Source organism: Hyla sarda, chromosome 8 (genome assembly GCF_029499605.1).
Source record: "Hyla sarda isolate aHylSar1 chromosome 8, aHylSar1.hap1, whole genome shotgun sequence".
In the NCBI taxonomy this organism is placed as follows: Eukaryota; Metazoa; Chordata; class Amphibia; order Anura; family Hylidae; genus Hyla; species Hyla sarda.
In genome coordinates, this window is record NC_079196.1 from 220,708,012 (window position 1) to 220,734,530 (window position 26,519).

A 26,519-nucleotide genomic window follows, 5' to 3' on the forward strand; every position below is an offset into this window, starting at 1 on the left:
TAACCCTGACCTCCCTTCCTCACATGTATTTCCCCCCCATCCCCTTGGTTGCAGGTGACTACAGAGACGGGACCCTTGCGCTGTGGAGCACCAGGACCTATGAGATGCTGGCGAGCAGTAACCTGTCCCAGCCCACGCACGCCGCCATCTTTAACCCATCACACGCTGATACCTTTGCTTGTGTCGGCAGCAGGACTGTGGATTTCTGGCGGGTGGAGGAGAATGGGACGTCGTGTCAGATGAAGGTAAGGTTCCATGATGCGCTGCAAGGGAGTTTTTCCTACCTGACATGTTAGTGATCCCTGAGCCAGGACAAGGGAGCTGCTCAAGAGTTAAGAACAATTACTGCGGTCAGTGACAAGGAGAACTACTGAGTCCCCATGAAAATTCTTCCCATCCTGTGTTTATGTTCAGCCTTGTCATAGGGACGCACTGACTCCATATCGCCATCCTAGTCAATGTGCATACACCAGGAACAGTTGTGTACAGTCTCTATATTACCGGGCTGCAGAAGGTCACAGGACAGGAAGTGTTGTCATGTGGATGTAGGACTAGTGCAACATCTGTGATATAAATTATGGATAAGACATTGATGTAGATCGGTGGTTTTCAACCAGTGTGTCTCCAGGCACCCCTGGTTGGGAAACACTGACCTATACTATAGACTACTATATAGTCCAACTTGCTGAGAGTTGTAGTTTTGCAACAGCTGGAGGCACCCCTGGTTGGGAAACACTGACCTATACTATAGACTACTATATAGTCCAACTTGCTGAGAGTTGTAGTTTTGCAACAGCTGGAGGCACCCCTGGTTGGGAAACACTGACCTATACTATATACTACTATATAGTCCAACTTGCTGGGAGTTGTAGTTTTGCAACAGCTGGAGGCACCCTGGTTGGGAAAGACTGACCTATACTATATACTACTATATAGCCCAGCATGCTGAGAGTTGTAGTTTTGCAACAGCTGGAGGCACCCTGGTTGGGAAAGACTGACCTATACTTTATACTACTATATAGCCCAGCATGCTGAGAGTTGTAGTTTTGCAACAGCTGGAGGTGCACTGATTTGGAAATGCTGATGTAGACCAGTGGTCTTTAACCTGTGGCTTTACAGCGAAACTACAACTCGGTATACTTGAGTATCGGCAATTTAGATCTACAGGTGATGTCCGTAACATACTGTCTCAGTAGTGCAGCCTCAGGCTTTGGGCCTATTTCAAGAACACCTCCCTCTCCCTCTGGATCAGATGACCACAATAGCACTAAACCTTGTGTCTTCAGTCTTGTCCCCTCTGTTCCATTCCAGGTCTACAGAGCAGCCATTCCAGATGAAGTCGGTTCGGCAGAGTTGACCTCGTTGACCTATAACCCGACCTCCCTGCTGTACGGCGGCTGCAGCACGGGGCAGGTGTGTGTGTGGGACGCCCAGACTCACCGCTGCTTCATGACCTGGGAGGCGGATCAGGGGGAGATCGGTGAGTGACCATTCTACACCTGCCGTATAATACCAGGTATGTGCTTAACAGAGAAGTCACTCCAGTGCTGTGCCCCTCAGGTGCCCTGCTGTGCATGGGGAACAGGCTGCTCACCGGGAGCAACACCCGCAGGATACGACTGTGGTCTGTAGCCGCTGTGCAGGAGCTGAGGGAGAAGGGCTCCGGGGCCAGGTACGTAAAACCGAACTGAGCCGATGGGGAGGTTACAGCACTCCAGTACAGTGATCCCTCAACTTACAATGGCCTCAACATACAATAGTTTCACCATACAATGATCTTTTCTGGAAACAGACTCAACATACAATGATACAGTCCAGATCTGTGAAAAGTGTCAATGGCCGGAAGAACAGACCAATCAAAACGGGCATTTTACTGATAAAACCCCTGTATTACTGAAGTGCATGCACTGACTGGTGTCTGGTAGCACCCCCTATAGTACAGGGAGGTATTACATGTTCTGTACTTTTTACCTGTATTACTGAAGTGTATGCACTCACTGGTGTCTGGTAGCGCCCCCTACATTACAGGGAGGCACTACATGTTCTGTACTCTTTACCTGTATTACTGAAGTGTATGCACTGACTGGTGTCTGGTAGCGCCCCCTACAGTACAGGGAGGTATTACATGTTCTGTACTCTTTACCTGTATTACTGAAGTGTATGCACTGACTGGTGTCTGGTAGCGCCCCCTACAGTACAGGGAGGTATTACATGTTCTGTATTCTTTACCTCTCCCACAGTTAGCTGATCATTTGGACACCAGGTGAGGGCGGCTCCATGTTATTTTTTTAGGACACTGTGGATACTGTACAGGACCCTGAAGAAGCTCCTGTCCTCTCCATAGACAGTGATTTACACCTCCCAGCAGATCTTTATTACTTTTATATGTAAGGATTTGCTTTATCTATATTAGTTATCTATATGTTTTTCTTTAATCCTCACTTTTTCCTATTTTTGGATGACATTTTGGGGCTTCAGAACCAATTCCCAGGTTTCCATAGAGTTATGATCTCAACATACAATGGTTTCACCATACAATGGTCGTCCTGGAACCAATTAATATTGTAACTTGAGGGACCACTGTATATGTTGCCGCCATTACACCTAGTAACATAACCCTGCTTCTCTCTAGCTCTTCCTCCGTGCTCATAGAACAAGAGATGACGTTAGATGGCGCCATTGTCAGTGCTGTCTTTGACGACTCCTTGGAGATGGGGATTGTGGGCACCACCGCTGGCACATTGTGGTACATCAACTGGGTAGAGAATACCAGCATCCGTCTCATCAGCGGGCATCGGAACAAGGTAGAAGTTATGGCCACCCCAGGGGGAAGGGAATAGATGGCGGACATAGGGTGACAACTCTACCTCTTCCTGCAGGTGACTGATTTAGTGGTGGGTCCGGGGGAGACGCACTGCGCCACGTGCGGGGAGGACGGCAGCGTACGCGTCTGGTCCCTCCACAGCTGCGAGCTTCTCCTCCAGTTCCAAGTCCTCAATCAGGTAACGCCAACCCCCTCCTTCCCCACCCTCTGTGTATGGCGACTTTGTGCCACCTGACATTGACCCCCGTCATCTCCGCAGAGCTGCCTGTGCCTGGACTGGAACCGCCACCCGCCTTCCAATCAGAGGATAGCGGCGGGGTACAGCGACGGGACCATCCGCTTCTTCAGCGTGTCCAGGACTGAGATGGAGATGAAGCTCCACCCTCACCCGTGCGCGGTAACAGCCGTCGCCTTCTCTATCACCGGTGAGTGATGCAGCAGAGCTCAAAGGGTTAAGCGTAGATGTGATAAACGTGTGTGGTGACCAGGTCCTTTTGTTTTTGTCGCGCAGGAGAGGTTCTGCTGTCAGGTGGAAAGGACGGTCTGATGGCGGTCAGCAGCCCGCGGACGGGGATGACCATCCGAATACTGAGTGACCACAAGGGGGCCCCCATCAGCACAATCCAGTTCTCACCCAGGAAGGTAAGACATAGTTGATTCCACACAAGGTTTCTCGTACTGTCTTTTGCTCTTAAAGGGGTACTCCGGTGGAAAACAAATGTTTGCAAATTAACTGGTGCCAGAAAGTTTATACAGGTTTGTAAATTACTTCTATATAAAAAATCTTAATGCTTCCAGTACCTATCAGCTGCCGTATGCTCCAGAGGAAGTTGTGTAGTTCTTTCCAGTCTGTCCACAGTGCTCTCTGCTGATACCTCTGTACATGTCAGGAACTGTCCAGAGCAGGAGCAAATCCCCATAGCAAACCTCTCCTGCTCTGTACAGTTCCTGACATGGACAGAGGTGTCAGCAGAGAGCAAAGTGGTCAGACAGAAAAGAAATTCAAAAAGAAAAGAGCTTCCTGTGGAGCATACAGCAGCTGATAAGTACTGGAAGCATTAAGATTTTTATATAGAAGTAATTTACAAACCTGTATAAACTTTCTGGCACCAGTTAATTTGAAAATATTTGTTAACTAAATGTGGAGTACATTACATAAAGTGGAGTACCCCTTTAAGAGGCCCAAGTCAGCCTCCCACTTACCCTACACCATTAAGAGGAACTTGTAGGGATTAAGAACTGGAAGGGTTAAGATTTTTATATATAAGTAATTTGCAAATCTGTATAACTTTCTGGCACCAGTTTATGTTTCCCTCTGGAGTACCCCTTTAACTCTCGACCTTCTTTTTAAAGCCTGAAGAACTTGGCCAGCAAGGAGGAGAGATCTGGTTGGCCGCCAGTTCCGATCGGCGTGTAAGCATCTGGGCCTCCGATTGGGCGAAGGATAAGTGCGAGCTCCTGGACTGGTTGAGCTTCCCGGCTCCTGACAGCGAGAAGGTGAGCGGTGAAGAATACAGATCAATGACATCACGTCTTCAGAGCTGCGTTCATAGTTCTGCTGGTTTAGTGTCTGTACAGAGCAGGCGGTGCATTGTGGGGGATGTAGTGTTGTTCAACTCCCAGAATGCCGTGCAGCAGAGTTCGGGTCATTGTCGGTTGTATTTGACTGCTCGGTGCAGAAATGTGACTGCAGCGCTGGCTGCACCTGTTGCTAAACTACAACTCCCAGCTGTCCGGGCATGCTGAGAGTTCTAGTTTTGCAACAGCTGGAGGCACCCTGATTTGGAAACGCTGATCTAGCCTTTGGCTGTCCAAACTGGACCTCCAGCTGCTGCAAAACTACGACTCTCAGCTGTCCGGGCATGCTGGAAGTTGTAGTTTTGCAACAGCTGGAGGCACCCTGGTGTGGAAACACTGATCTAGCCTTTGGCTGTCCAAACTGTGGACCTCCAGCTGCTGCAAAACTACAACTCCCAGCATGCCCGGACAGCCGCTGGCTGTCCGGGCATGCTGGGAGTTGTAGCTTTGCAACAGCTGGAGGCACCCTGGTTGGGAGACACTGATCTAGCCTTTGGCTGTCCAATATGGACCTCCAGCTGCTGCAAAACTACAACTCTCAACTGTCCGGGCATGCTGGGAGTTGTAGTTTTGCAACAGCTGGAGGCACCCTGGTTGGGAAACACTGATCTAGCCTTTGGCTGTCCAAACTGTGGACCTCCAGGTGCTGCAAAACTACAACTCTCAGCTGTCCAGGCATGCTGGGAGTTGTGGTTTTGCAACAGCTGGAGGCACCCTGGTTGGGAAACACTGATCTAGCCTTTGGCTATCCAAACTGGACCTCCAGCTGCTGCAAAACTACAACTCTCAGCTGTCCAGGCATGCTGGGAGTTGTGGTTTTGCAACAGCTGGAGGCACCCTGGTTGGGAAACACTGATCTAGCCTTTGACTGTCCAAACTGTGGACCTCCAGCTGCTGCAAAACTACAACTCCCAGCATGCGCTGTCCGGGCATGCTGGGAGTTGTAGTTTTACAACAGCTGGAGGCACCTTGGTTGGAAAACACTCACCTAGGATATGAGGTAACTCAGGATCAGTCATTACAATGTTATTTTTTGTACACAGGACGCAGATTCGCCAGTTCCCACCCTCGCAGCGTTCTGTCCCTGGCAGCCTGGCACAGTGGTGTATACGGGGTTCGGGATGGAGAAGGAGGCTTTATTCTACAGCCTGGCACAGAAGCAGGTGAGGCAAGAGATCAGACCCAGGACCTACACTGTATCCTCTTATGTGGGGTAATTGCAGCCTGGACTACCACCACTGCCCCCTGCTGGTTTATAATGTGCATACACACAGCTGCCATGTCTGGGCACTAAAGTTGCTCCTTGCCTTGTCCCACAGGTCCTGCTGAGGATCCCGCTCTCTCATTTCGCTACATCTCTGTCCATGTCATCGGCAGCGTCGCTCCTGGTCACAGGTAGCAGAGGTAAGTCCAGCCGTCTGGCAGCAGCGCGGATGATACACATAGCGGGAGCATTGTCAGTAGTGACGTACAATGCAGGTTCAAAATGGCTGCGGTCCCAGCTGTCGTCACTTGTCCACTGCAGGGCACCATTACATGGAGTTCTACAACTTCTAATATACTTTAGTGTTACAGTTCCACACTATTTCAATATCTCTTCTTGTTGTCAGTGAATGGAATACTTCCAGTTTACATTTGGAGCTCAAAAACACGTACAGATATAATCTTTACAGTATCAATTAAGTTTAGACAGCCGTCTATGAGCTAGATCGGTAGGATCCATATTGTGGCCCTCCAGATGTTGCAAAACTACAACTCCAAGCATGCTGGGAGTTGTAGTTTTGCAACATCTGAAGGGCCACAGTTTGGAGTCCACTTAGCTAAACATCTGAAAAATGTTACCTGCAGCAAACTATCAGTACAGGAGAAAGATTTGGGCTGCTGATGTGTTTAGGGCACAGAGGATATAGGATTCTGTACACTGGATGCAATTGTAACAAGGCTTCAGCTGTGAGAAGTACAGGTTTTCAGCCATTCACTGACAGCAAGTAGAGATCTTGAAAGAGGAGGAAATTTAAAGGGGTACTCCGCCCCTAGACATCTTTTCACCTATCCAAAGGATAGGGGATAAGATGTCTGATTGCAGGGGTCCCGCCGTTGGGGACCCCCTCAATCTCGGCTGCAGCCCCCCAGACTTCTGGAGCACAGAGCGAACTTCGCTCCATGCTGGATGACTGGCGATGCGGGGCAGAGGCTCGTGATGTCAATGTCAGGCCCCGCTCGTGACGTTACAGCCACGCCCCCTCCCATACACTTGCATTGAGGGGGCGTGGCCGTGATGTCACGAGCCTCCGGCGCTGCACCTGATGTTCTAAACGAATGCCGGGTGCTCCACGGAGATCGTGCTGCCCCCAGCGATAAGACATCTTATCCCCTATCCTTTGGATAAGGGGATAAGATGTCTAGGGGCAGAGTACCCCTTTAAAGACAGAGCTGCTGAAGTTTTCATTAGAAAAAGCAGACAGTTTAACCATTTCCTGTCTCTCCGCAGAGCGCCTCCTGCGCGTCATCGACTCGTCTGCGAGCACGCAGCAGGACTTCTCCGCCCACGATGACTGCGTGCACTTGTGCCGGGTGTCGCCATCGGGAAACCTTCTCTTCACCTCGTCCTACAACCAGGTGCTGGTCTGGGACGTCCAGAACTGCTGAGAGTTACCGTGTGTCATGTGACCGCGCCGCCCCATGTGTATATAGTTTGTATTATAGACAGAACGTTCAAACTTTTTACCGGAAATTTAAAAATTCTTAATTTTTTTAATTCAAAAAGTTAATGAATGTTTTTGTAATATAAATTTTCTGAACATTTTTATAAAAACTTATTTTTAACAGATTTTTTTGCACTTGTTTTCTTTTGGAGATACAGTGACCCCCCAACCTACGATGGCCCCGACATATGATCATTTCAGCATACGATCACTCTCAGAGGCCATCACATGTTGAAGGCAGCATCAACATACGATGCTTTTATATGTCGGGGCCATCGCATAAACGGCTATCCGGCAGCGCAGACTGCTTCAGCTGCCACCGGATAGCCGTTTACGGTGCCCCGTGTGGTCCGCTGACTATCACTTACCTGTCCTCGGGGCTCCGGCGCGTCCTCTTCGGGATCCCCTGCATCGTCGGCGCTCTCCATCGTCGTCATCACGTCGCTGCGTACGCCGTCCCATCATCCAATAGGAGCGGTGTGTGTAGCGACGTGATGGCAGCGACGGAGAGCGAGGATGCCGGGGAAGCAGAGGCCTTACCGGAGCGGCAGGGACACCCCGGGGACGCGGCAACAGCAATGGAGGGCGACATCCAGGGCAGCGGTGACGGGTCCGGAGCGGCGGGGACAGGTGAGTATAACCTCCAATACCAGTGGTCTACAACCTGCGGACCTCCAGATGTTGCAAAACTACAACTCCCAGCATGCCCGGACAGCCGTTGGCTGTCCGGGCATGCTGGGTGTTGTAGTTTTGCAACATCTGGAGGTCCGCAGGTTGTAGACCACTGTCCTATACTTTACATTGCACGGATCCCTCAACATACGATGGTTTCAACAAACGATGGTCCATTTGGAACGGATTACCATCGTATGTTGAGGGACCACTGTATAGCTAAACAAAAATTTTCTTAAAGGAGAACTCCGGTGAAATTATTTTCTTTATCCTATATGCCCAGGCTGCCAGAATAAAAATAATAAACTTTGACTTACCCTCCCCCGATGCCGCTGGTATCGCTCCCCTGTTCTTCGGTCCTCCCCTTCTTTTGGTGCCCGACACGTCACACTGCCGCTCAGCCTATCACTGGCCGAGGCGGGACATCTCTGCGGCCGGCGATTAGTTTGTCATCCTTTTCCGGACTCCAGAATGGCAGATCTGTGTAGTTATACCCTTATGAGCTCACCGGACATGGTGCTACTACTGGGACACACAAGAAAAAGTCCATATAATCTGCTGCAAATAGAGAGAATACGTGGCCTGGAGTATCCTGCTATTAGGAGCGGTCAGTGCTGTTTAAAGGGAATTTGTCACCATTTTATTTTTTTTAATAAATAAAATTATTCTATCGATAAAACATTTCATTTATGTATCTAGTTTTAGGACAAAGTAGTTTTAATGTTATTTATTAATAAAATTTGTACTGGGGGGGCTGCCATTACTGTAGCCTCTTTGTGGTGTCGCTTCACAACACCTGCAGAGTTGCTTTATGGCAGGCACAGGGTATAAGAAAGTTTAAAGGGGTACTCCACTGCTGGACATCTTATTTCCTATCGAAAGATAGGGATAAGTTGTCTGAGTTCGGGGGTTCCCGATGCTATGGTTTCCCGCAGCACCGGGCGTTCTAAACGAATGCCGGGTTCCTGCGGCAGTGGTTATGACATCACGACCACGCCCCCTCTATTCATGTCTATGGGAGGGGGCGTGTCAACTGACACGCCCCCTCCCATAGACATGAATGGAGGGGGTGTGGCGTGACATCATGAGGGGGCGATGCCATTACATCACGATCACCGGCTCCGAGCGTTCTGAACAAAATGTTTAGAACGCTGGAGCACCGGAGTACCCCTTTAAGACTGAGAGTGTCTCATAGAAAAGCTTGGGCTGCTTACTGCGCATATATCGTAACAGAAAACGAGAATGGAGACACTTATATAAAAATGACATAATTTTATTGAGTATGCATTAAAAAGTTAATTTAAAATCACATATGGGGAGAAGCATCCACAAAGTGGAGAGACAAAGGCGTCGCTCACAGACAGATCCACATTAATAAGTTGTATAAGGAAAGTAACATGGTGCATAGTCACACGTGTGCATTAACAGCACATATATAGGCACAACAATACTCTATCATACAGTACAATGCACACAGTGAGGACAATAAGCATACCGAGAGACAGGTGATTCCTCTAAAGGTAAATTTATGGCAGATTCTGATTGGTGGACATCACCTTAAATAGGATTGCTTGATGAGTTAACGCCACCCCCAGGACGAAGGACTCGCCGAAACGTGTGTTGGGGTGGCGTTGCTCCAGCAGACCCTGTTAGGAACTGGATGTTACAGTTTGGTATGGTTATTGTCCTCACTGTGTGCATTGTACTGTATGATAGTCAGAGCATTGTTGTGCCTAGATACAGTGGTCCCTCAACATACGATGGTAACTCGTTCCAAACGAGCCATCGTTTGTGGAATCCATCATATGTTAAGGGATTCGTGCAATGTAAAGTATAGGAAGCTGTACTCGCCTGTCCCCGCCGCTCCCGATGGTGATCCCGGGCCTCCGCTTGGCTCTCCGGTCCTCTGCTGTCTTATCCGGTCCTCTGCTGTCTTCTCCGGTCCTCCGCTGTCTTCTCCGGCCCTCCGCTGTCTTCTCCGGTCCTCCGCTGTCTTCTCCGGTCCTCCGCTGTCTTCTCCGGTCCTCCGCTGTCTTCCCCGGTCCTCCGCTGTCTTCTCCGGTCCTCCGCTGTCTTCTCCGGTCCTCCGCTGTCTTCTCCGGTCCTCCGCTGTCTTCTCCGGTCCTCCGCTGTCTTCTCCGGCCCTCCGCTGTCTTCTCCGGCCCTCCGCTGTCTTCTCCGGCCCTCCGCTGTCTTCTCCGGTCCTCCGCTGTCTTCTCCGGTCCTCCGCTGTCTTCTCCGGTCCTCCGCTGTCTTCTCCGGTCCTCCGCTGTCTTCTCCGGTCCTCCGCTGTCTTCTCCGGTCCTCCGCTGTCTTCTCCGGTCCTCCGCTGTCTTCTCCGGTCCTCCGCTGTCTTCTCCGGTCCTCCGCTGTCTTCTCCGGTCCTCCTCTGTCTTCTCCGGTCCTCTTCTGTCTTCTCCGGTCCTCTTCTGTCTTCTCCGGTCCTCTTCTGTCTTCTCCGGTCCTCTGCTGTCTTCTCCGGTCCTCTGCTGTCTTCTCCGGTCCTCCTCTGTCTTCTGTCCTCCGCTGTCTTCTCCGGTCCTCTGCTGTCTTCTCCGGTCCTCCGCTGTCTTCTCCGGTCCTCTGCTGTCTTCTCCGGTCCTCCTCTGTCTTCTCCTGTCCTCCGCTGTCTTCTCCGGTCCTCTGCTGTCTTCTCCGGTCCTCCGCTGTCTTCTCCGGTCCTCCTCTGTCTTCTCCGGTCCTCTGCTGTCTTCTCCGGTCCTCCTCTGTCTTCTCCGGTCCTCCGCTGTCTTCTCCGGTCCTCTGCTGTCTTCTCCGGTCCTCTGCTGTCTTCTCCGGTCCTCTGCTGTCTTCTCCGGTCCTCTGCTGTCTTCTCCGGTCCTCTGCTGTCTTCTCCGGTCCTCTGCTGTCTTCTCCGGTCCTCTGCTGTCTTCTCCGGTCCTCTGCTGTCTTCTCCGGTCCTCTGCTGTCTTCTCCGGTCCTCCGCTGTCTTCTCCGGTCCTCTGCTGTCTTCTCCGGTCCTCCGCTTTCTTTCGCAAGGCCTTACTGGGCCTGCGTAGCGACGTCATTACGCCGCTGCGTACGCCATTCCTATTGGATGACGTGCGCAGCAGCGTATTGACGTCATCGGAAAGGGCCGAGAAGACACCGGAAGACCAGCGCTGGACCCGGAGGGCACCCCGGAGCATCGTGGAGGGGTAAGTAATACTCACTGCACCACACGGGGAACATTAAGCTGCTATCCGGCAGCAGCTTAAGCATTTGGCGCTGCCAGATAGCACTTAATGCGATGGCCCTGACATAAAAAAGCATTGTATGTCGATTTCATCATATGTCGGGGCCATCGTAGGTCGGGGGGGTCACTGTATGTGCTGTTAATGCACACGTGTGACTATGCACCATGTTACTTTCCTTATACAACTCATTAATGTGGATCTGTCTGTGAGCGACGCCTTTGTCTCTCCACTTTGTGGATGCTTCTCCCCATATGTGATTTTAAATTAACTTTTTAATGCATACTCAATAAAATCATGTCATTTTTATATAAGTGTCTCCATTCTCGTTTTCTGTTACGATATTTGTGTAGTACACAATAGGTTGATAAGTACTATCTTGATATATTGATACAAAACTTTTTTTGCTGTTGTACTTATGCTTACTGCACATGTATATAGCACAGATTAGGTGAAATGAAAGGCGGAGCCAGCACCATTTTCTTGAAGTTCCTGAGGAGCAGTGACCTATCAAAAGACATCTAGTCTGTTCTGTTCTTTACCACTCTTCAGACACCAACAAAATGGTGACTGTGGAATTGAAAAACCTTCAAACCCCTCCCCTCCACCTCTCCTTTTTCACATAGACAGAGGAGGAAGGTAGAAAGGCGAAGTCTAACTCCCTCTGCTGGTCAACAGTGGGATATATGACAAGTTATTTAATTTTTCATATTTTGTGACAAGTTTTTCAAAATATTAAAAAAATTTGAAAATGATTTAACCTCTAAAAAAAAAAAAAAAAAAATTACATTTGGTGACCCACTCCCTTTAAAGGGGTACTCTGGTGAAAACCTTTTTTCTTTTAAATCAACTGGCTCCGGAAAGTTAAACAGATTTTTACATTACTTCTATTAAAACATCTTAATCCTTCCTGTACTTATTAGCTGCTGAATACTTCAGAGGAAATTCTTTTCTTTTTGGAATGCTATCTGATGACATCACGAGCACAACAGTTCTCTCCGCTGATGTTATTATAATAATAATAAGTCTTTATTTATTGTTGTCCTTAGTGGGATTTGAACCCAAGGCCCCAGCACTGCAAGGCAGCAGTGCTGACCACTGAGCCACCATGCTGCCCTTAGCATACATCTGCTATGCACGGTTGCTAAAATGGACAGAGATGTCAGCAGAGAGCACTGTGGTCGTGATGTCATCAGTGTTCCAAAAAGAAAGGAATTTTCTCTGTAGCATTCAGCAGCTAATAAGTACTGGAAGGATTAAGATTTTTTTAATAGAAGTAATTTACAAATATGTTTAACTTTCTGCCACCAGTTGATTTAAAAGAAAAAAGGTTTTCACCGGAGTACCTATTTAATGACCGGCACCACAGCACCTGCAGGGGGAAGGGAGTATTGACCAACTTCACACTGCCTTCTGCAGCAGGAGAAGGAGGACGAACAGCACCACATGCAGGCGGAGGAAGAATATTGACCGATACCAAAGCACCACCTACAGGAGGAGGGGAATAATGAATATCACAGTGTCACTTGCAAGAGGAGGGGAATAATGACGAGCACCATACCAACTTGAAGGGGTACTCCGGTGGAAAACCTTTTTTTTTTAAATCAACTGGTGCCAGAAATTTAAACAAATTTGTAAATGACTTCTATTAAAAAAAATCTTAATCCTTCCAGTACTTATTAGCTGCTGAATACTACAGAGGAAATTTTCTTTTTGGAACACAGAGTTCTCTGCTGACATCTCTGTCCATTTTAGGAACTCTCCAGAGTAGGAGAAAATCCCCATAGCAAACATACCGGAGTACCCATTTAACCCTCAACAGGTGGCACTATGGTACCAGTCACTAATGCCCCTGCAGGGGCGCCGTGGTGCCTGTCATTATCTCCCTCCCCTGCAGGTGGCGCTGTGGTGCCTGTCAGTAATCCCTCAGAAGGTGGCACTGTGGTGCCTGTCATAATTACCATCCCCTTCAGGTGGCGCTGTGGTGCCTGTCAGTAATCCCTCAGAAGGTGGCACTGTGGTACCAGTCACTAATGCCCCTGCAGGGGCGCCGTGGTGCGTCATTATCTCCCTCCCCCTGCAGGTGGTGCTGTGGTGCCTGTCAGTAATCCCTCAGAAGGTGGCACTGTGGTGTCTGTCATTATCCCCCTCCCCTGCAGGTGGCACTGTGGTGCCTGTCATTATCTCCCTCCCCTGCAGGTGGCACTGTGGTGCCTGTCATTATCCCCCTCCCCTGCAGGTGGCACTGTGGTGCCTGTCATTATCCCCCTCCCCTGCAGGTGGTGCCTGTCATTATCCCCCTCCCCTGCAGGTGGTGCCTGTCATTATCCCCCTTGCCTGCAGGTGGCGCTGTGGTGCCTGTCATTATCCCCCTCCCCTGCAGGTGGCGCTGTGGTGCCTGTCATTATCCCCCTCCCCTGCAGGTGGCGCTGTGGTTCCTGTCATTATCTCCCTCCCCTGCAGGTGGCGCTGTGGTGCCTGTCATTATCTCCCTCCCCTGCAGGTGGCGCTGTGGTGCCTGTCATTATCTCCCTCCCCTGCAGGTGGTGCTGTGGTGCCTGTCATTATTCCCCTCCCCTGCAGGTGGCGCTGTGGTGCCTGTCATTATCCACCTCCCCTGCAGGTGATGCTGTGGTGCCTGTCATTATTCCCCTCCCCTGCAGGTGGCGCTGTGGTGCCTGTCATTATCCACCTCCCCTGCAGGTGATGCTGTGGTGCCTGTCATTATTCCCCTCCCCTGCAGGTGGCGCTGTGGTGCCTGTCTAATCCCTCAGAAGGTGGCTGTGGTGCCTGTCATTATTCTTCCTCCTCCTGCAGGTGGCGCTGTGGTGTCTGTCTAATCCCTCAGAAGGTGGCGCTGTGGTGCCTGTCATTATTCTTCCTCCTCCTGCAGGTGGCGCTGTGGTGCCTGTCATTATTCTTCCTCCTCCTGCAGGTGGCGCTGTGGTGCCTGTCATTATTCTTCCTCCTCCTGCAGGTGGCGCTGTGGTGTCTGTCTAATCCCTCAGAAGGTGGCGCTGTGGTGCCTGTCATTATTCCCCTCCCCTGCACGTGGCGCTGTGGTGCCTGTCTAATCCCTCAGAAGGTGGCGCTGTGGTGCCTGTCATTATTCTTCCTCCTCCTGCAGGTGGCGCTGTGGTGTCTGTCATTATTCCCTTCCCCTGCCACGTGCAGTGTAGTCTCCCGTCCTACCTTTGTCACCTACTAGTCACGTGGCTGATAAGCGAGCGATCACCTGGCCCAGGTCTACGTGCTCTTCCCCAGGTCTCGGCCCCGCCCACTCACTCCCATGGTTACCCGACGCTTTTGTCACTCGCGCTGCAAGTGTGGAGCGGAAGTGACGTCAGAGTTGCCGCAGAGACGCCGGAAGTGGAGGAGTTCTGTCTCTGGCGGTCCGCCTGGGCACCCGGAAGTCGATGTTGGAGGCACCGGGATCATGAAGCGGGACGTGAGGATCCTCCTCCTGGGGGAGGGTGAGACAGGGGGTGACCTGGGAAAGGGGACGGGTAATGGGCCAGTGCCCCCCGGGGGCAGTAAGGGCTGAGCTGCTGCAGTCAATGTCACCTCTGACACATATGGGAGGCACTGCTGCTCCCTCACATCCCTGCCCCCCAACCGCACTCACGTCTGCGGGGTCTCCATTCACAACTGTTACTAAACTACAAATCCCAGCATGCCCTGGTAACCACAGGCAAGCATAGGGAAATGGGCGTTGTAGCTGTTGGTTGGACACCTTAAGGCCAGTGTTCCCCAAGCAGTGTGTCTCCAGCTGTTGCAAAACTACAACTCCCAGCATGCCCGGACCGCCAATGGCGGTCCGGGCATGCTGGGAGTTGTAGTTTTGCAACAGCTCGAGGTGCAGTGCATGGGAAACACTCCTCTGGTGCAGTATTATCCATTCTATCACCTGCTAAATGTTGCCACACTAAACTCCCATCATGCCTTTGGCTGTCAGGACATGATGGGAGTTGTAGTTCCGCCCCATCTTAAAATGTGACCAAACACAATGCACTGCGCTCTACCAGGATTCCGGGTGCAGCTTTAGCTGTGAATGGTGATCAGAGGGATGAATAACGTTTGTGTCTTGTGAAGAGTCTCCAAGGAATCTGAATAATAAAAGAAGTAAAGCAGCAGCTCCGGCTCTTGTAGTGCCCCATCTGCTCGTCTGCCCCATTATTATAAAACACAATGGGGAAAATTTATCAAAACATGTCCAGAGGAAAGTGGCCCATAGCAACCAATCAGATCGCGTCTTTTATTTTTAACAAGGACCTCTGAAAAATGAAAGAAGTGATCTGATTGGTTGCTATGGGCAACTGGGCAACTCTCCCTCTGCACAGGATTTGATAAATCTCCCCCTATACGTTCCCCTTTACCTGTAGGTGTCTGTACTAAGGCTTTACCCTCCTTCTTATTCCACAGCCCAAGTGGGGAAGACGTCTCTGATCATGGCGCTGGTGGGGGAGGAGTTCCCGGATGAGGTATGTGCCCCATTGTATCATCGTGGAAGCTACAGTCTACATCACTTCTCTCCGTTGTAAGGACCACAACACCCAGCATGCTGTCAGAACATGCTGGTAGTTGGGCTGGGTTCACACTGGGGAATTTATGGGCAGAATGTCTGGTGGAGATCGAGCCGGCGGCACTAAGACCGCGCGGACTACGTTGCTGTCCCCGTAGATGGCAATGCATTTCTGAGCAGATCTCCCAAAAGATCCACCCAGAAATGCACTGCAGTCTATGGGGGCAGCAATGCAGTCTGCTCGGTCCTAGCGCCGACGACTCGATCTCTGGCAGAAATTCTGCAGTGTGAACCCAGCCTTATAGTTTTGCAGCAGGACAGATGGGAAAGCAAAGCTTTAATAACTGCAGACAGATCTGGATGTATAAGCAGTACGGCCCTGTTCACACTACGGAGGATCCGCACCATTTCCACCTTGCAGCAGCCTCCTATTGATTTCAATGGGAGTTCCGCTGCCTAGTTTAAAGGGGTACTACCGTGCTGACAACTTATCCCCTATCTAAAGCATAGGGGATAAGTTGCCTGATCGTGTGGGGACCCCGCGATCTCGCACGCAGCACCCCGCTCTCATCAGGCCCCGAAGCGAACATCGCTCCGGGTCTGATGACTGCCGATCACGGGGCCGGAGTATCGTGACATCACGGCTCCGCCCCTGTGTGACGCCATGCTCCGCCCCTCAATGTAAGTCTATGGCAGGGGGCAAGAGAGCGGGGTGCTACGTTAGACATCGCGGGGGTCCCCAGTGGCGGGATCCCTCGCGATCAGGTAACTTATCCCCTGTCATTTAGATAAGGGATAAGTTGTCAGCACGGTAGTACCCCTTTAACCAGTAATAGAAAAACAGAGCTAATTTCTTTTTAAAAAATGCTCCCCATCTGTCTCCAGGTTGGGTGTGGTTCTGCAGCTCAGTTCTATTGAAGTGAACTGAGCCAAGTTGTAATACCACACCCAACCTGGAGGCATACGGGGAGCATTTTTTGAAAGAAATTAGCTCTGTTTTTCTATTCCTGGGTAACCCCTTTAAAGGCTTGATCCAGGATTAGGAAAACAGAGCTGCTTTCTTCCCCAAAACAGCACCACACTTGTCATCAGGGAGTGTGTGGTATTGCAGCTCAGTTCTGTTGAAGTAAATGGAGCCAAGTTGTAATACCGCAGACAACCTGAGGACAGGGGTGGTGATGTTTTAGATGAAACTAGCTCTCCTTTTCTATTCCTGCATAACCCCCTTTCTATGTTCCATAACGGTACTTCCGACGAGAAATTGGATTTTGGCAGAAGGTCCAACATTCGCCCAGACGTCCTGAGGAATTATGCAAGGAAAATTTTTCTTTTTACAATCTTCTAGCAGAAATTATCCGAAATCGATGCAATATGCTGCGGACATAAGTGCCATCCTGTTGATGATCCAATTCCTTGTCAGATGTTCCACTACAGAACATACAGCTTTTAACTAAGTGGAATTCCCATCAAAATCAATAGGAGGCCGCTGCAAGGCAGAATCTGCACGGAATTCCTAATGGATTCTCCATAGTGTGAATGAGGCCTTATCGCTTACAAATCCAGATCTGTCTCCAATCTGTTGCTCTACGGCTGCGACCAAACTATAAGGCTGGGTTCACACTGTGGAATATCTGGGCAGAATTTCTGTCGGAGATCGAGCCGGCGGCACTAGGACCGTGTGGATTGCATTGCCGTCCCCGTAGATGGCAATGCATTTCAGGCTTGATCTTTTGGGAGATCTGCTTAGAAATGCATTGCCATCTATGGGGACGGCAATGCAGTCCGCGTGGTCCTAGTGCCGCCGGCTCGATCTCTGGCAGTGTGAACCCATCCTAACTCCCAACATGTTCCATCTTTTGCTGGAATCCAGTTCCTTCCCCAGACTTGCTGGGAGTTGTAGTTTTGCAACAGCTGTAGAGCCACAGGTAGGGGGAATACTGACAAAGAAGAAAAAGTGGCACTTTAATGTTTCTTTATTGTGCCAAATACAAAAACGGGATCCCATGGGCATACGTTGGGAGCAGTAAGAGCTTCAGATCTTCCAGAGCAGTGTTTCCCAACCAGGGTGCCTCCAGCTGTTGCAAAACTACAACTCCCAGAATGCCCGGACAGCCAAAGGCTGTCCGGCCATGCTAGGAGTTGGAGTTTTGTAGTCTTGGGGAAGAAAGTGGGCGGGCTCTTCTCGGCTGTTCGCAGCAGATTTTCCGCGGCGGAATGTACACTGCGGAAAATCGGGCAAAACTCATGAGTTGTAGTTTTGCAACAGTTGGCATCCGCAGTTTGGAGACTACAGCTGTTTCATTTTAATAATCTAAGGTCTTGTTACTACTGCTGGACCCTCAGATGCTCCTCCTGTCACTGAGCATATGGCGGCTTAACCCCTTAACGAAGCAGGACGTAAATGTACGTCCTGGTGCGGTGGTACTTAACCTACCAGGACGTACATTTACGTCCTGTACATGACCGCCAGCATCGGGTCATGCGCGGCAGTTCCCGGTTGCTAATAGCAGCCAGGGACCCGCCGGTAATGGCCAACATCTGCAACTGCGCGGATGTCCGCCATTAACCCCTCAGATGCCGTGATCAGTACAGATCACGGCATCTGCGGGAGTGCGGTCAGAAAAATGCATGATCTGATCACCCGCAGGAGTGCCGCGGCGATCCGATCGTCTGTAATGGTGGACGGAGGTCCCCTCACCCGCCTCCGTCTCCCGGCATCTTCTTCTCTGGTCTGAGATCGAGCAGACCAGAGCAGAAGATCTCCGATAATACTGATCAGTGCTATGTCCCATAGCAAGGAACAGTATTAGCAATCTAATGATTGCTCTAAATAGTCCCTTATGGGGGAATATTAAAGTGTAAAAAAATAAAAGTAAAATAAATGTGAAAAATCTCCTCCCCCAATAAAAATGTAAATTGTCCCTTTTTCCCCATTTTACCTCCAAAAAAGTGTAAAAAATTAAAATTAATTTAATAAACATATTTGGTATCGCCGGGTGCGTAAATATCCGAACTATTAAAATATGTTGTTATTAGCAAAACTGCAACTCCCAGCTTGTCCTCACTGGCAGTAGAGGGACACAAGATGACAGTGGGAGTGGCCCTGCACTCACAGCTGTCAATCCAGGAAGTGTGTCCATGACATAGGTGATGACTCATGGACACAGCAGGACTAGTATGTGTCCAAGCAGGGGGGGCAGTTGTTTGACTGGCTTTATCTGTATGAGATACTGAACATTTTCTAATGAAAGCAATTGCAAAACCTATTGGTTATACATGCTTTACAACATATCAAAAGTTTTTGTATCTGACAGTGCCCATTTAAGTCCTTAAGGGGTTAATTATTTCCTATTTATACCAGGTGCCGGCCCGTGCGGAGGAAATCACAATCCCGGCCGACGTGACCCCAGAAAAGGTTCCCACACACATCGTGGATTCCTCAGGTAACTGCATCTATAGTCGTCTGTAGTCATGTGACTGTAGGCGATCTGTGCGGGGTGTAACCCTGTATTGTTATCAGTGTGACTGTGTCCTCCGCCCTGATCTTTATATGGGTGGAGTTCTCCTATAATAGATAACGGGCTGTTATAACATGCAGGCAGGGACGCCACGCACTATACTGGTGTTTCTCAACCAGGGCGCCTCCAGCTGTTGCAAAACTACAACTCCCAGCATGCCCGGACAGCCGAAGGCTGTCCGGGCATGCTAGGAGTTGTAGTCTTGCAACAGCTGGAGGCACCATTTATCTTCCTGGGGATTTAGTTACTTGTTACTGTAGTTTATAATCCATCTGCCCTCGCTGTAATAGAAATCAGTTCTGCAGTGTAAAGCATAGGGGGCAGAAGAGCAGCCTGACGCTAATTAGACAGGAGGTCATAACTGTGCCTTAATAGAGAGGAGCGGCACATTAGGAGCTTTAAAGGGGTACTCCACTGGAAAACATTTTATTTTTTAATCAACCGTAAATTCTTTTTTTTTTATTTATTTTTTTTTTATTTCCTTTCTGTATGACCACAGTGCTCTCTGCTGACACCTCTGTCCGTGTCAGGACCTTTCCAGAGCAGGAGTAGTTTGCTATGGGGATTTGCTCCTACTCTGGACAGTTCCTGACATGGACAAAGGTGTCAGCAGAGAGCACTGTGGTCAGACAGAAAGGAAATTAAAAAAAAATAATAATATTTACTATGGATCATACAGCCACTGATAAGTACTGGAAGGATTAAGATTTTTTTTTTTAATAGAAGTAATTTACAAATCTGTTTAACTTTCTGGCACCAGTTGATTTAAAAATAAAATGTGTGCCAGTGGAGTACCCCTTTAACAGAAAGTGGATTTCAGGTGGTAGTGCGGTCACTGATCATAGCTGTGCCTTGAAGGGGTACTCCACTAACCAGCATTCGGAAAATGTAGTTCCGAATGCTGTGTGCGCGCGCTACGGGGTCGGCCACGCCCCCTCATGATGTCACGCTACACTATGCCTATGCCCTCTCAATGCAAGTCTATAGGAGGGGGCGTGGCAGCCGTCACACCCCCTCCCATAGACTTGCATTGAGGGGGCATGTGTTGACATCACGAGGGGGCGTGGCACACAGCGTTAGTAACTGAATGTTAGGAACACTGGCCAGTAGAGTACCCCTTTAATGGAGTAGAGCTGCAGTGTAAAGCATGGGGGAGGGACAGATTAGCATCCAGAGCTGCAGTGTAAAGCATAAGGGATAGAACAGCTGCATGACTAAGTAGACAGGAGGCGGATTTCCGACTACCTCAGACCCCAAGCTGGGTTTACAACTGTGCCTTAAAGGTGTATTCCAGGAAATAAACTTTATATATATATTCTATTTCAACTGGCTCCAGAAAGTTAAACAAATTTGTAAATTACTTCTATTAAAAAATCTTAATCCTTCCAGTAGTTATCAGCTACTGAAGTTGTGTAGTTTTCTGTCTGACCACAGTGCTCTCTGCTGACATCTCTGTCTGTCTCATGAACTGTTCAGAGCAGGAGCAAATCCCCATAGCAAACCTTTAATGCTTCAGGCAGTTCCTGAGACAGACAGAGGTATCAGCAGAGAGCACGGTTGTCAGACAAAAAAGAACAACTTAACTTCAGCATCTGATAAGTACTGGAAGGATTAAGATTTTTCTTTTTTTTAAATAGAAGTCATTTACAAATCTGTTTCTTTCTGGAGCCAGTTGATATGATAAGTTTTTCCTGGAATACCCCTTTAACAGAGCGGAGCTGCAGTTGAAGCATAGAGTAGTGTCCAATTACTAACATTACCGGGAGGTGTATTTTAGCCTGTGGTGCTGTCACTGATCATAGCTGGGCCTTAAAGGGGCACTCCGCTGCTCAGCGTTTGGAACAAACTGTTCCGACCGCTGACTCCGGAAGCATGTGACGTCATAGCTCCGCCCCCTCATGCCGTCACGCCCCACCCCCTCAATGCAAGTCTATGGGAGGGGGCGTGACGGCTGTCACGCCCCCTCCCTTAGACTTGCATTGAGGGGGCGGGGCGTGACATCATGAGGGGGCGGGGCTCTGACATCATGAGCTGCCGGCTCAGGCATTTGGAACAGTCGCTCACTGTTCATATCTTTATTATTCACAGAGGTGGAGCAGACAGAAGATGAGCTCAGAGAAGAGGTTACTAAGGTAAGAGAAGCCACCAAAGACGGAGCGTCTCCCTATAACACCTGATCAGACTCCGGGGACTGAAGAAGCGGAGCCGGGGGTCCCATCGTGTATATAAGAAACGCTGCCTGTATCCCTGTCCTGCTGGTTCAGTCAGATATTTGTGTTGTTCCATTATTGACGCTTGTTTTTCACTTTCAGGCGAATGTTGTCTGCATCGTGTACGACGTCTCGGAGCCCAGCACCATTGAGATGGTAAGGAAGATGACTTCAGAGCTGCGCTCCTTAACCCCTTAAGGACGCACCCCATTTGGGCCTTAAGGACGCAGACAATTTTATTTTTAAGTTTTCGATTTTTCCTCCTCGCCTTCAAAAAATCATAACTCTTTTATATTTTCATCCACAGACTAGTATGAGGACTTGTTTTTTGTGCGACCAGTTTACCATAAAATGGATGGCGCAACCCAAAAAAATACTATTTGTGTGGGGAAATTAAAAAGAAAACCACAATTTTGCAAATTTTGGAAGGTTTCGCTTTCTCGCCGTACAATTTACAGTAAAAATGACGTGTTCTTTATTCTTTGGGTCAATACGATTAAAATGATACCCATGATTATATACTTTTCTATTGTTGTGCTTAAAAAAAATCACAAACATTTTAACCAAATTAGTACGTTTAAAATCCCCCTATTTTAAAGACCTATAACTTTTTCATTTTTCCGTATAAGCGGCGGTATGAGGGCTCTGTACTTGCACCGTGATCTGTACTTTTTTTTGATACCATATTTGCTTATATAAAACTTTTAATACATTATTTATAAATTTTTTCGGGAATAAAATGTTATAAAAAAGCAGCCATTTTGGATTTTTTTTTTTACGCTCACGCCGTTCACCGTACGGTATCATTAACATTTTATTTTAATAGTTCAGATATTTACGCACGCGGCGATACCAAATATGTACATAAAATATTTTTTTAACACTTTTTTGGGGTGAAATAGGGAAAATGGGACAATTTAAGTTTTTATTGGGGAGGGGGTTTTTCACTTTTTTTTTTCTTTAATTTTTACACTTTAATAGACCCCATAGGGGACTATTTATAGCAATCACTCGATTGCTAAACCTGTTCAGTGCTATGTATAGGACACAGCACTGATCAGGGTTATCGGTCATCTTCTGCTCTGGTCTGCGGGAAGGCAGATCAGAAGACTCCCGGAAGGCAGCGGAGGCAGGTGAGGGGACCTCCGGCTGCCGTGCAGGATGACCGGATCGCTGCGGCAGCGCTGCGGGCGATCCGATCATCCAATTGAGTGACCGCGATGCTGCAGATGCCGTGATCGGTATTGATCACGGCATCTGAGGGGTTAATGGTGGACATCCGCGGGATCGCGGGTGTCTGCCATTACGGGCGGATCCCTGGCTGCGATCAACAGCCGGGACCTGCCGCGCATGATCCGGGCATCGCTCCGATGCCCGTGGTTATGCTTAGGACGTAAATGTAAGTCCTGGTGCGTTAAGTACCACCTCACCAGGACGTACATTTACGTCCTTTGTCGTTAAGCGGTTAAAGGGGTATTCCAGGGAAAAAAAAATATATATATATCAACTGTCTCCAGAAAGTTAAACAGATTTGTAAATTACTTCTATTAAAAAATCTTAATCCTTTCAGTACTTATGAGCTGCTGAAGTTGAGTTATTCTTTTCTGTCTACATCCTCTCTGATGACACGTGTCTCGGGAACTGTCCAGAGTAGAAGCAAATCCCCATAGCAAACCTCTTCTACTCTGCAGTTCCCGAGACAAGCAGAGATGTCAGCAGAGAGCACTGTTGTCAGACAGAAAAGAACAACTCAACTTCAGCAGCTGATCATTATTATATTACAAATCTGTTTAACTTTCTGGAGCCAAAAATAAAAAATAAAAGTTTTTTCCTGGAATACCCCTTTAATCCTTCACTTCTCACACTATTGATATTGTGGAGGCAGGACTTACAGTATAGGACAGTGTTTACCAACCAATTACTTCTATTTAAAAATCTTAATCCTTCCAGTACTTATCAGTTGCTGTTATGATCCACAGGAAGTTCTTTCCTTTTTTTTTTTTTTTTCTTTGAATTTTCTTTTTTCCTGACCACAGTGCTGTCTGCTGACACCTCTGTCCATTTTAGGAACTGTCCAGAGCAGGACAGGTTTGCTATGGGGATTTGCTCCTAAAATGGACAGAGGTGGCAGCAGACTTTCTGGCACCAGTTGATTTAAAAAAAAAAAAAAATATTGTTTTCCACCGGAGTACTCCCTTTAACCCTTTAGGGATGTCATGGTAGCTGATTTTATAACGCATAATTACTCGTTCCGTATTTCTTTCCAGATCGCTTCGAAGTGGATCCCCCTGGTGAACGGCGGCGCAGAGCGGAACTCTCGGTAAAGTAATCTACTGTAATCCTCTCCGCTGTGTAGCTAATACATGACATCTGGGCGGAGGGCAGAAGTCTAATAGAATGTGCCTCTCACCACAGGCTTCCCATAATCCTCGTAGGGAATAAGTCTGATCTTCAGTGCGGCAGCTCCATGGAGTCCATCCTTCCCATTATGAACCAATTCTCAGAAATCGAGACCTGTGTGGAGGTAAGACGCTTCTATATACGGGGTCTGGTGACATCATTACTACAAGTGCTGGGTTTATCTTCATCCCGTGGGGTCTTATCTTTATGACATGTAGTTTTCTCCATCTTCCAGTGTTCCGCTAAGAATCTTAAGAACATCTCTGAAGTCTTCTACTACGCCCAGAAAGCTGTGCTTCACCCCACCGCCCCCCTGTACGACCCGGAGGAAAAGCAGGTACGTGGCACGGCTCAGCAGGGGGCGCCTCTGTGTGATACTGCTGCCCCCTGTAGAGGACATGGGGCTATTACCATACAGTCCCTGCCGCGAGTACAGTGGTCACTCAACATACAATGGTGATTGGTTCCAGACGGACCATCGTATGTTGAAACCATCGTATGTTGAGGGTTTTGTACATGGATGCGCAATGATACTCACATGTCCCCGCCGCTCCGGCCAGGAGCGGCGGGGACATGTGAGTATCATTGCGCATCCATGTACAAAACCCTCAACATACGATGGTTTCAACATACGATGTGAGTATCATTGCGCATCCATGTTCGCCGCTCCCCTGCAGCTGTATCACTACGTCGCCGTCATCACGTTGCCGCTCACGCCGCCCCTATTGGACGACGGGGCAGCATGTGCGGCAACGTGATGAGAGAGCGACAGCGCAGGGTAGCGGCAGCAGAGGAGTGGCGAACTGACGGACCGGAGCGGCAGGGACATGTAAGTATAATTCAGCGGGGCACATGGGGCATATTAAATGGGTCTCCGGAGGCAGCTGAAGCAGTCAGCGCTGCCGGATAGCCTTTTTTGCAATGGCCCAGACACACAGAAGCATTGTATATTAAAGGGGTACTCCGGCCCTTAGACATCTTATCCCCTATCCAAAGGATAGGGGATAAGATGCCTGATCACGGGGGTCCCGCCGCTGGGGACCCCCGTGATCTTGCACGCCGCACCCCATTAAAATCAGTCCCCGGAGCGAACACGCTCCGGGGACTGATTTTAAAGGGGTGCGGCGTGCAAGATCATCGGGGTCTCCGGCTGTCACGCCCCCTCCCATAGACTTGCATTGAGGGGGGCGGAGCATGACGTCACATGGGGGCGGAGCCGTGACATCACAATGCTCCGGCCCCGTGATCGACAGTAATCAGACCCGGAGCGAACACTCTCCGGGGACTGATTTTAACGGGGTGCGGCGTGCAAGATCACGGGGGTCCCCAGCGGCGGGACCCTCGCAATCAGGCATCTTATCCCCTATCCTTTGGATAGGGGATAAGATGTCTAAGCACCGGAGTACCCCTTTAATGCTGCCTTTAACATACGATGACCTCTGAGAAGCCATCGTCATGTTGAAGCGATCGTATGTCGGGGGTTCACTGTATTGTGAAATAGTGATTGTACCTGCTGCTTCTTGCCATTGGAAGCTACAGCAAGCAATATGGCGGCCGGAGGCAGAGTCACAATATTCACGTAGGTCACTTGTTTGAGGCAGTGGAGGATGGCTGGGGCTGATTTCATATGATTTTTTTTCCCCTTTAGCTGAGGCCGCAGTGCAAAAAAGCTCTGACCCGAATATTCACCATCTCCGACCAAGACAACAACCAGATCCTGAGCGACGACGAGCTGAACTATTTCCAGGTATCTTACTGCATGCAGATGGAGAAAAACTGTCTGGCGCCACCTGTAGGTGACTATAAGAATGCATTCATGCCTCGTTCAGTGTATCCAGTAGTTTGCTACGGGAGAATTTTAAAGCTGCATTGCGCTGAACCCCGTTTATTTCAGTGAGGTGACCAGAGTCAATAGGGGCTTCAGAAAATTAGCCAGCTGGAGTCACTAGCTGATTCCTCTTGGCTCATTGAAATGCAGAAATGTAGAAAAAAGCTGCGGTGGCGCTCCCAAAGAAGTAACCCAAAGTCTTGGGTATCGATATAAAGTAAATTATTTATTTTTTACAGCGTAAAGAAATCAAAGAAACCTGCAATTGAGAAAGGGAGCTGTGACTCCTGAAACGCGTCTTGCTTTATCCATTTATTTATTTTCTTTATGCTGTAAAAAATAAATTATTTACTTTATATCGATACCCACAACTTTGGGTTACTACTTTGGGAGCGCCACCGCAGCTTTTTTCTACATTTCTGCATTCTACATACGGACCCTCCCCTGGGCTCCTTCCTCACACTGCAGGCCTGCATACCAAGCTACCATCACCGGAAAGAAATACGCTACCCCCCCACCCGGGTACTTACCTATACCGGCTAGAGACCTACACCGCACCCGGCGCCACCTCCGCCTTTTTTCCTTTATATACGGCTCATTGAAATGACTGGGGTCCGGCATCTGGCTGTTGGATGCTCTAGACCAGATGTGAATAAAATAGAATAAGGTCATAAAAGAGTCATAAAATATATTACCACTACCAGGGGTCACCACCAGGTGTCTGCAGGTATCCGACCAAAAGCCAAAGCTTGTCTGAGGACTCCCCTGCACCCCCTGACCCAAGATACTCTTTACTTTCTATTGTGTTTTTTTCACTTTCTTCATTGACCCTGTGTTTCTGACTGGTGTCTTGCCTGTCTTTCGGGAGGTAGCAGTCCTGTTTTGGGAACCCCTTGGTTCCTCAGGCTATGGAAGACGTGAAGATGGTCGTCAAAAAGAATACAGCAGATGGTGTACGGGAGAACGGGCTGACGCTAAACGGTAAGTGGCTGCTGCTGGACAGTGGTAATACGGCACTATATATGTTGTCTATGGGTATGATTACTTTTGGAGTGATTTAATTGCTCT

The 26,519-nt window shown here is 49.0% G+C and overlaps 2 protein-coding genes across 3 annotated transcripts in view; both read left to right on the forward strand.

The window, feature by feature from the left end:
• The window catches only part of WDR90 (WD repeat domain 90), a 47,265-nt gene extending 40,019 nt beyond the window's left edge, over positions 1–7,246 (forward strand). For both annotated transcript variants that reach the window (XM_056536474.1, XM_056536473.1), the window contains exons 33-43: positions 55–245; positions 1,312–1,480; positions 1,561–1,672; positions 2,633–2,804; positions 2,880–3,002; positions 3,084–3,249; positions 3,336–3,466; positions 4,178–4,321; positions 5,446–5,565; positions 5,722–5,806; positions 6,894–7,246. In XM_056536474.1, the coding sequence (XP_056392449.1) occupies positions 55–245; positions 1,312–1,480; positions 1,561–1,672; positions 2,633–2,804; positions 2,880–3,002; positions 3,084–3,249; positions 3,336–3,466; positions 4,178–4,321; positions 5,446–5,565; positions 5,722–5,806; positions 6,894–7,051 (1,571 nt within the window). In that variant the 3' untranslated portion in view covers positions 7,052–7,246. The remainder of the gene's footprint in view (positions 1–54; positions 246–1,311; positions 1,481–1,560; positions 1,673–2,632; positions 2,805–2,879; positions 3,003–3,083; positions 3,250–3,335; positions 3,467–4,177; positions 4,322–5,445; positions 5,566–5,721; positions 5,807–6,893) is intronic.
• A 7,056-nt stretch (positions 7,247–14,302) lies between these two features.
• Positions 14,303–26,519, forward strand: part of RHOT2 (ras homolog family member T2) — a 29,744-nt gene continuing 17,527 nt past the window's right edge. Inside the window, exons 1-10 of the mRNA XM_056533198.1 lie at positions 14,303–14,446; positions 15,396–15,454; positions 18,857–18,938; positions 21,102–21,145; positions 21,326–21,379; positions 23,491–23,543; positions 23,639–23,747; positions 23,859–23,960; positions 25,272–25,370; positions 26,324–26,432. Of these exons, the coding sequence (XP_056389173.1) occupies positions 14,410–14,446; positions 15,396–15,454; positions 18,857–18,938; positions 21,102–21,145; positions 21,326–21,379; positions 23,491–23,543; positions 23,639–23,747; positions 23,859–23,960; positions 25,272–25,370; positions 26,324–26,432 (748 nt within the window). The 5' untranslated portion in view covers positions 14,303–14,409. The remainder of the gene's footprint in view (positions 14,447–15,395; positions 15,455–18,856; positions 18,939–21,101; positions 21,146–21,325; positions 21,380–23,490; positions 23,544–23,638; positions 23,748–23,858; positions 23,961–25,271; positions 25,371–26,323; positions 26,433–26,519) is intronic.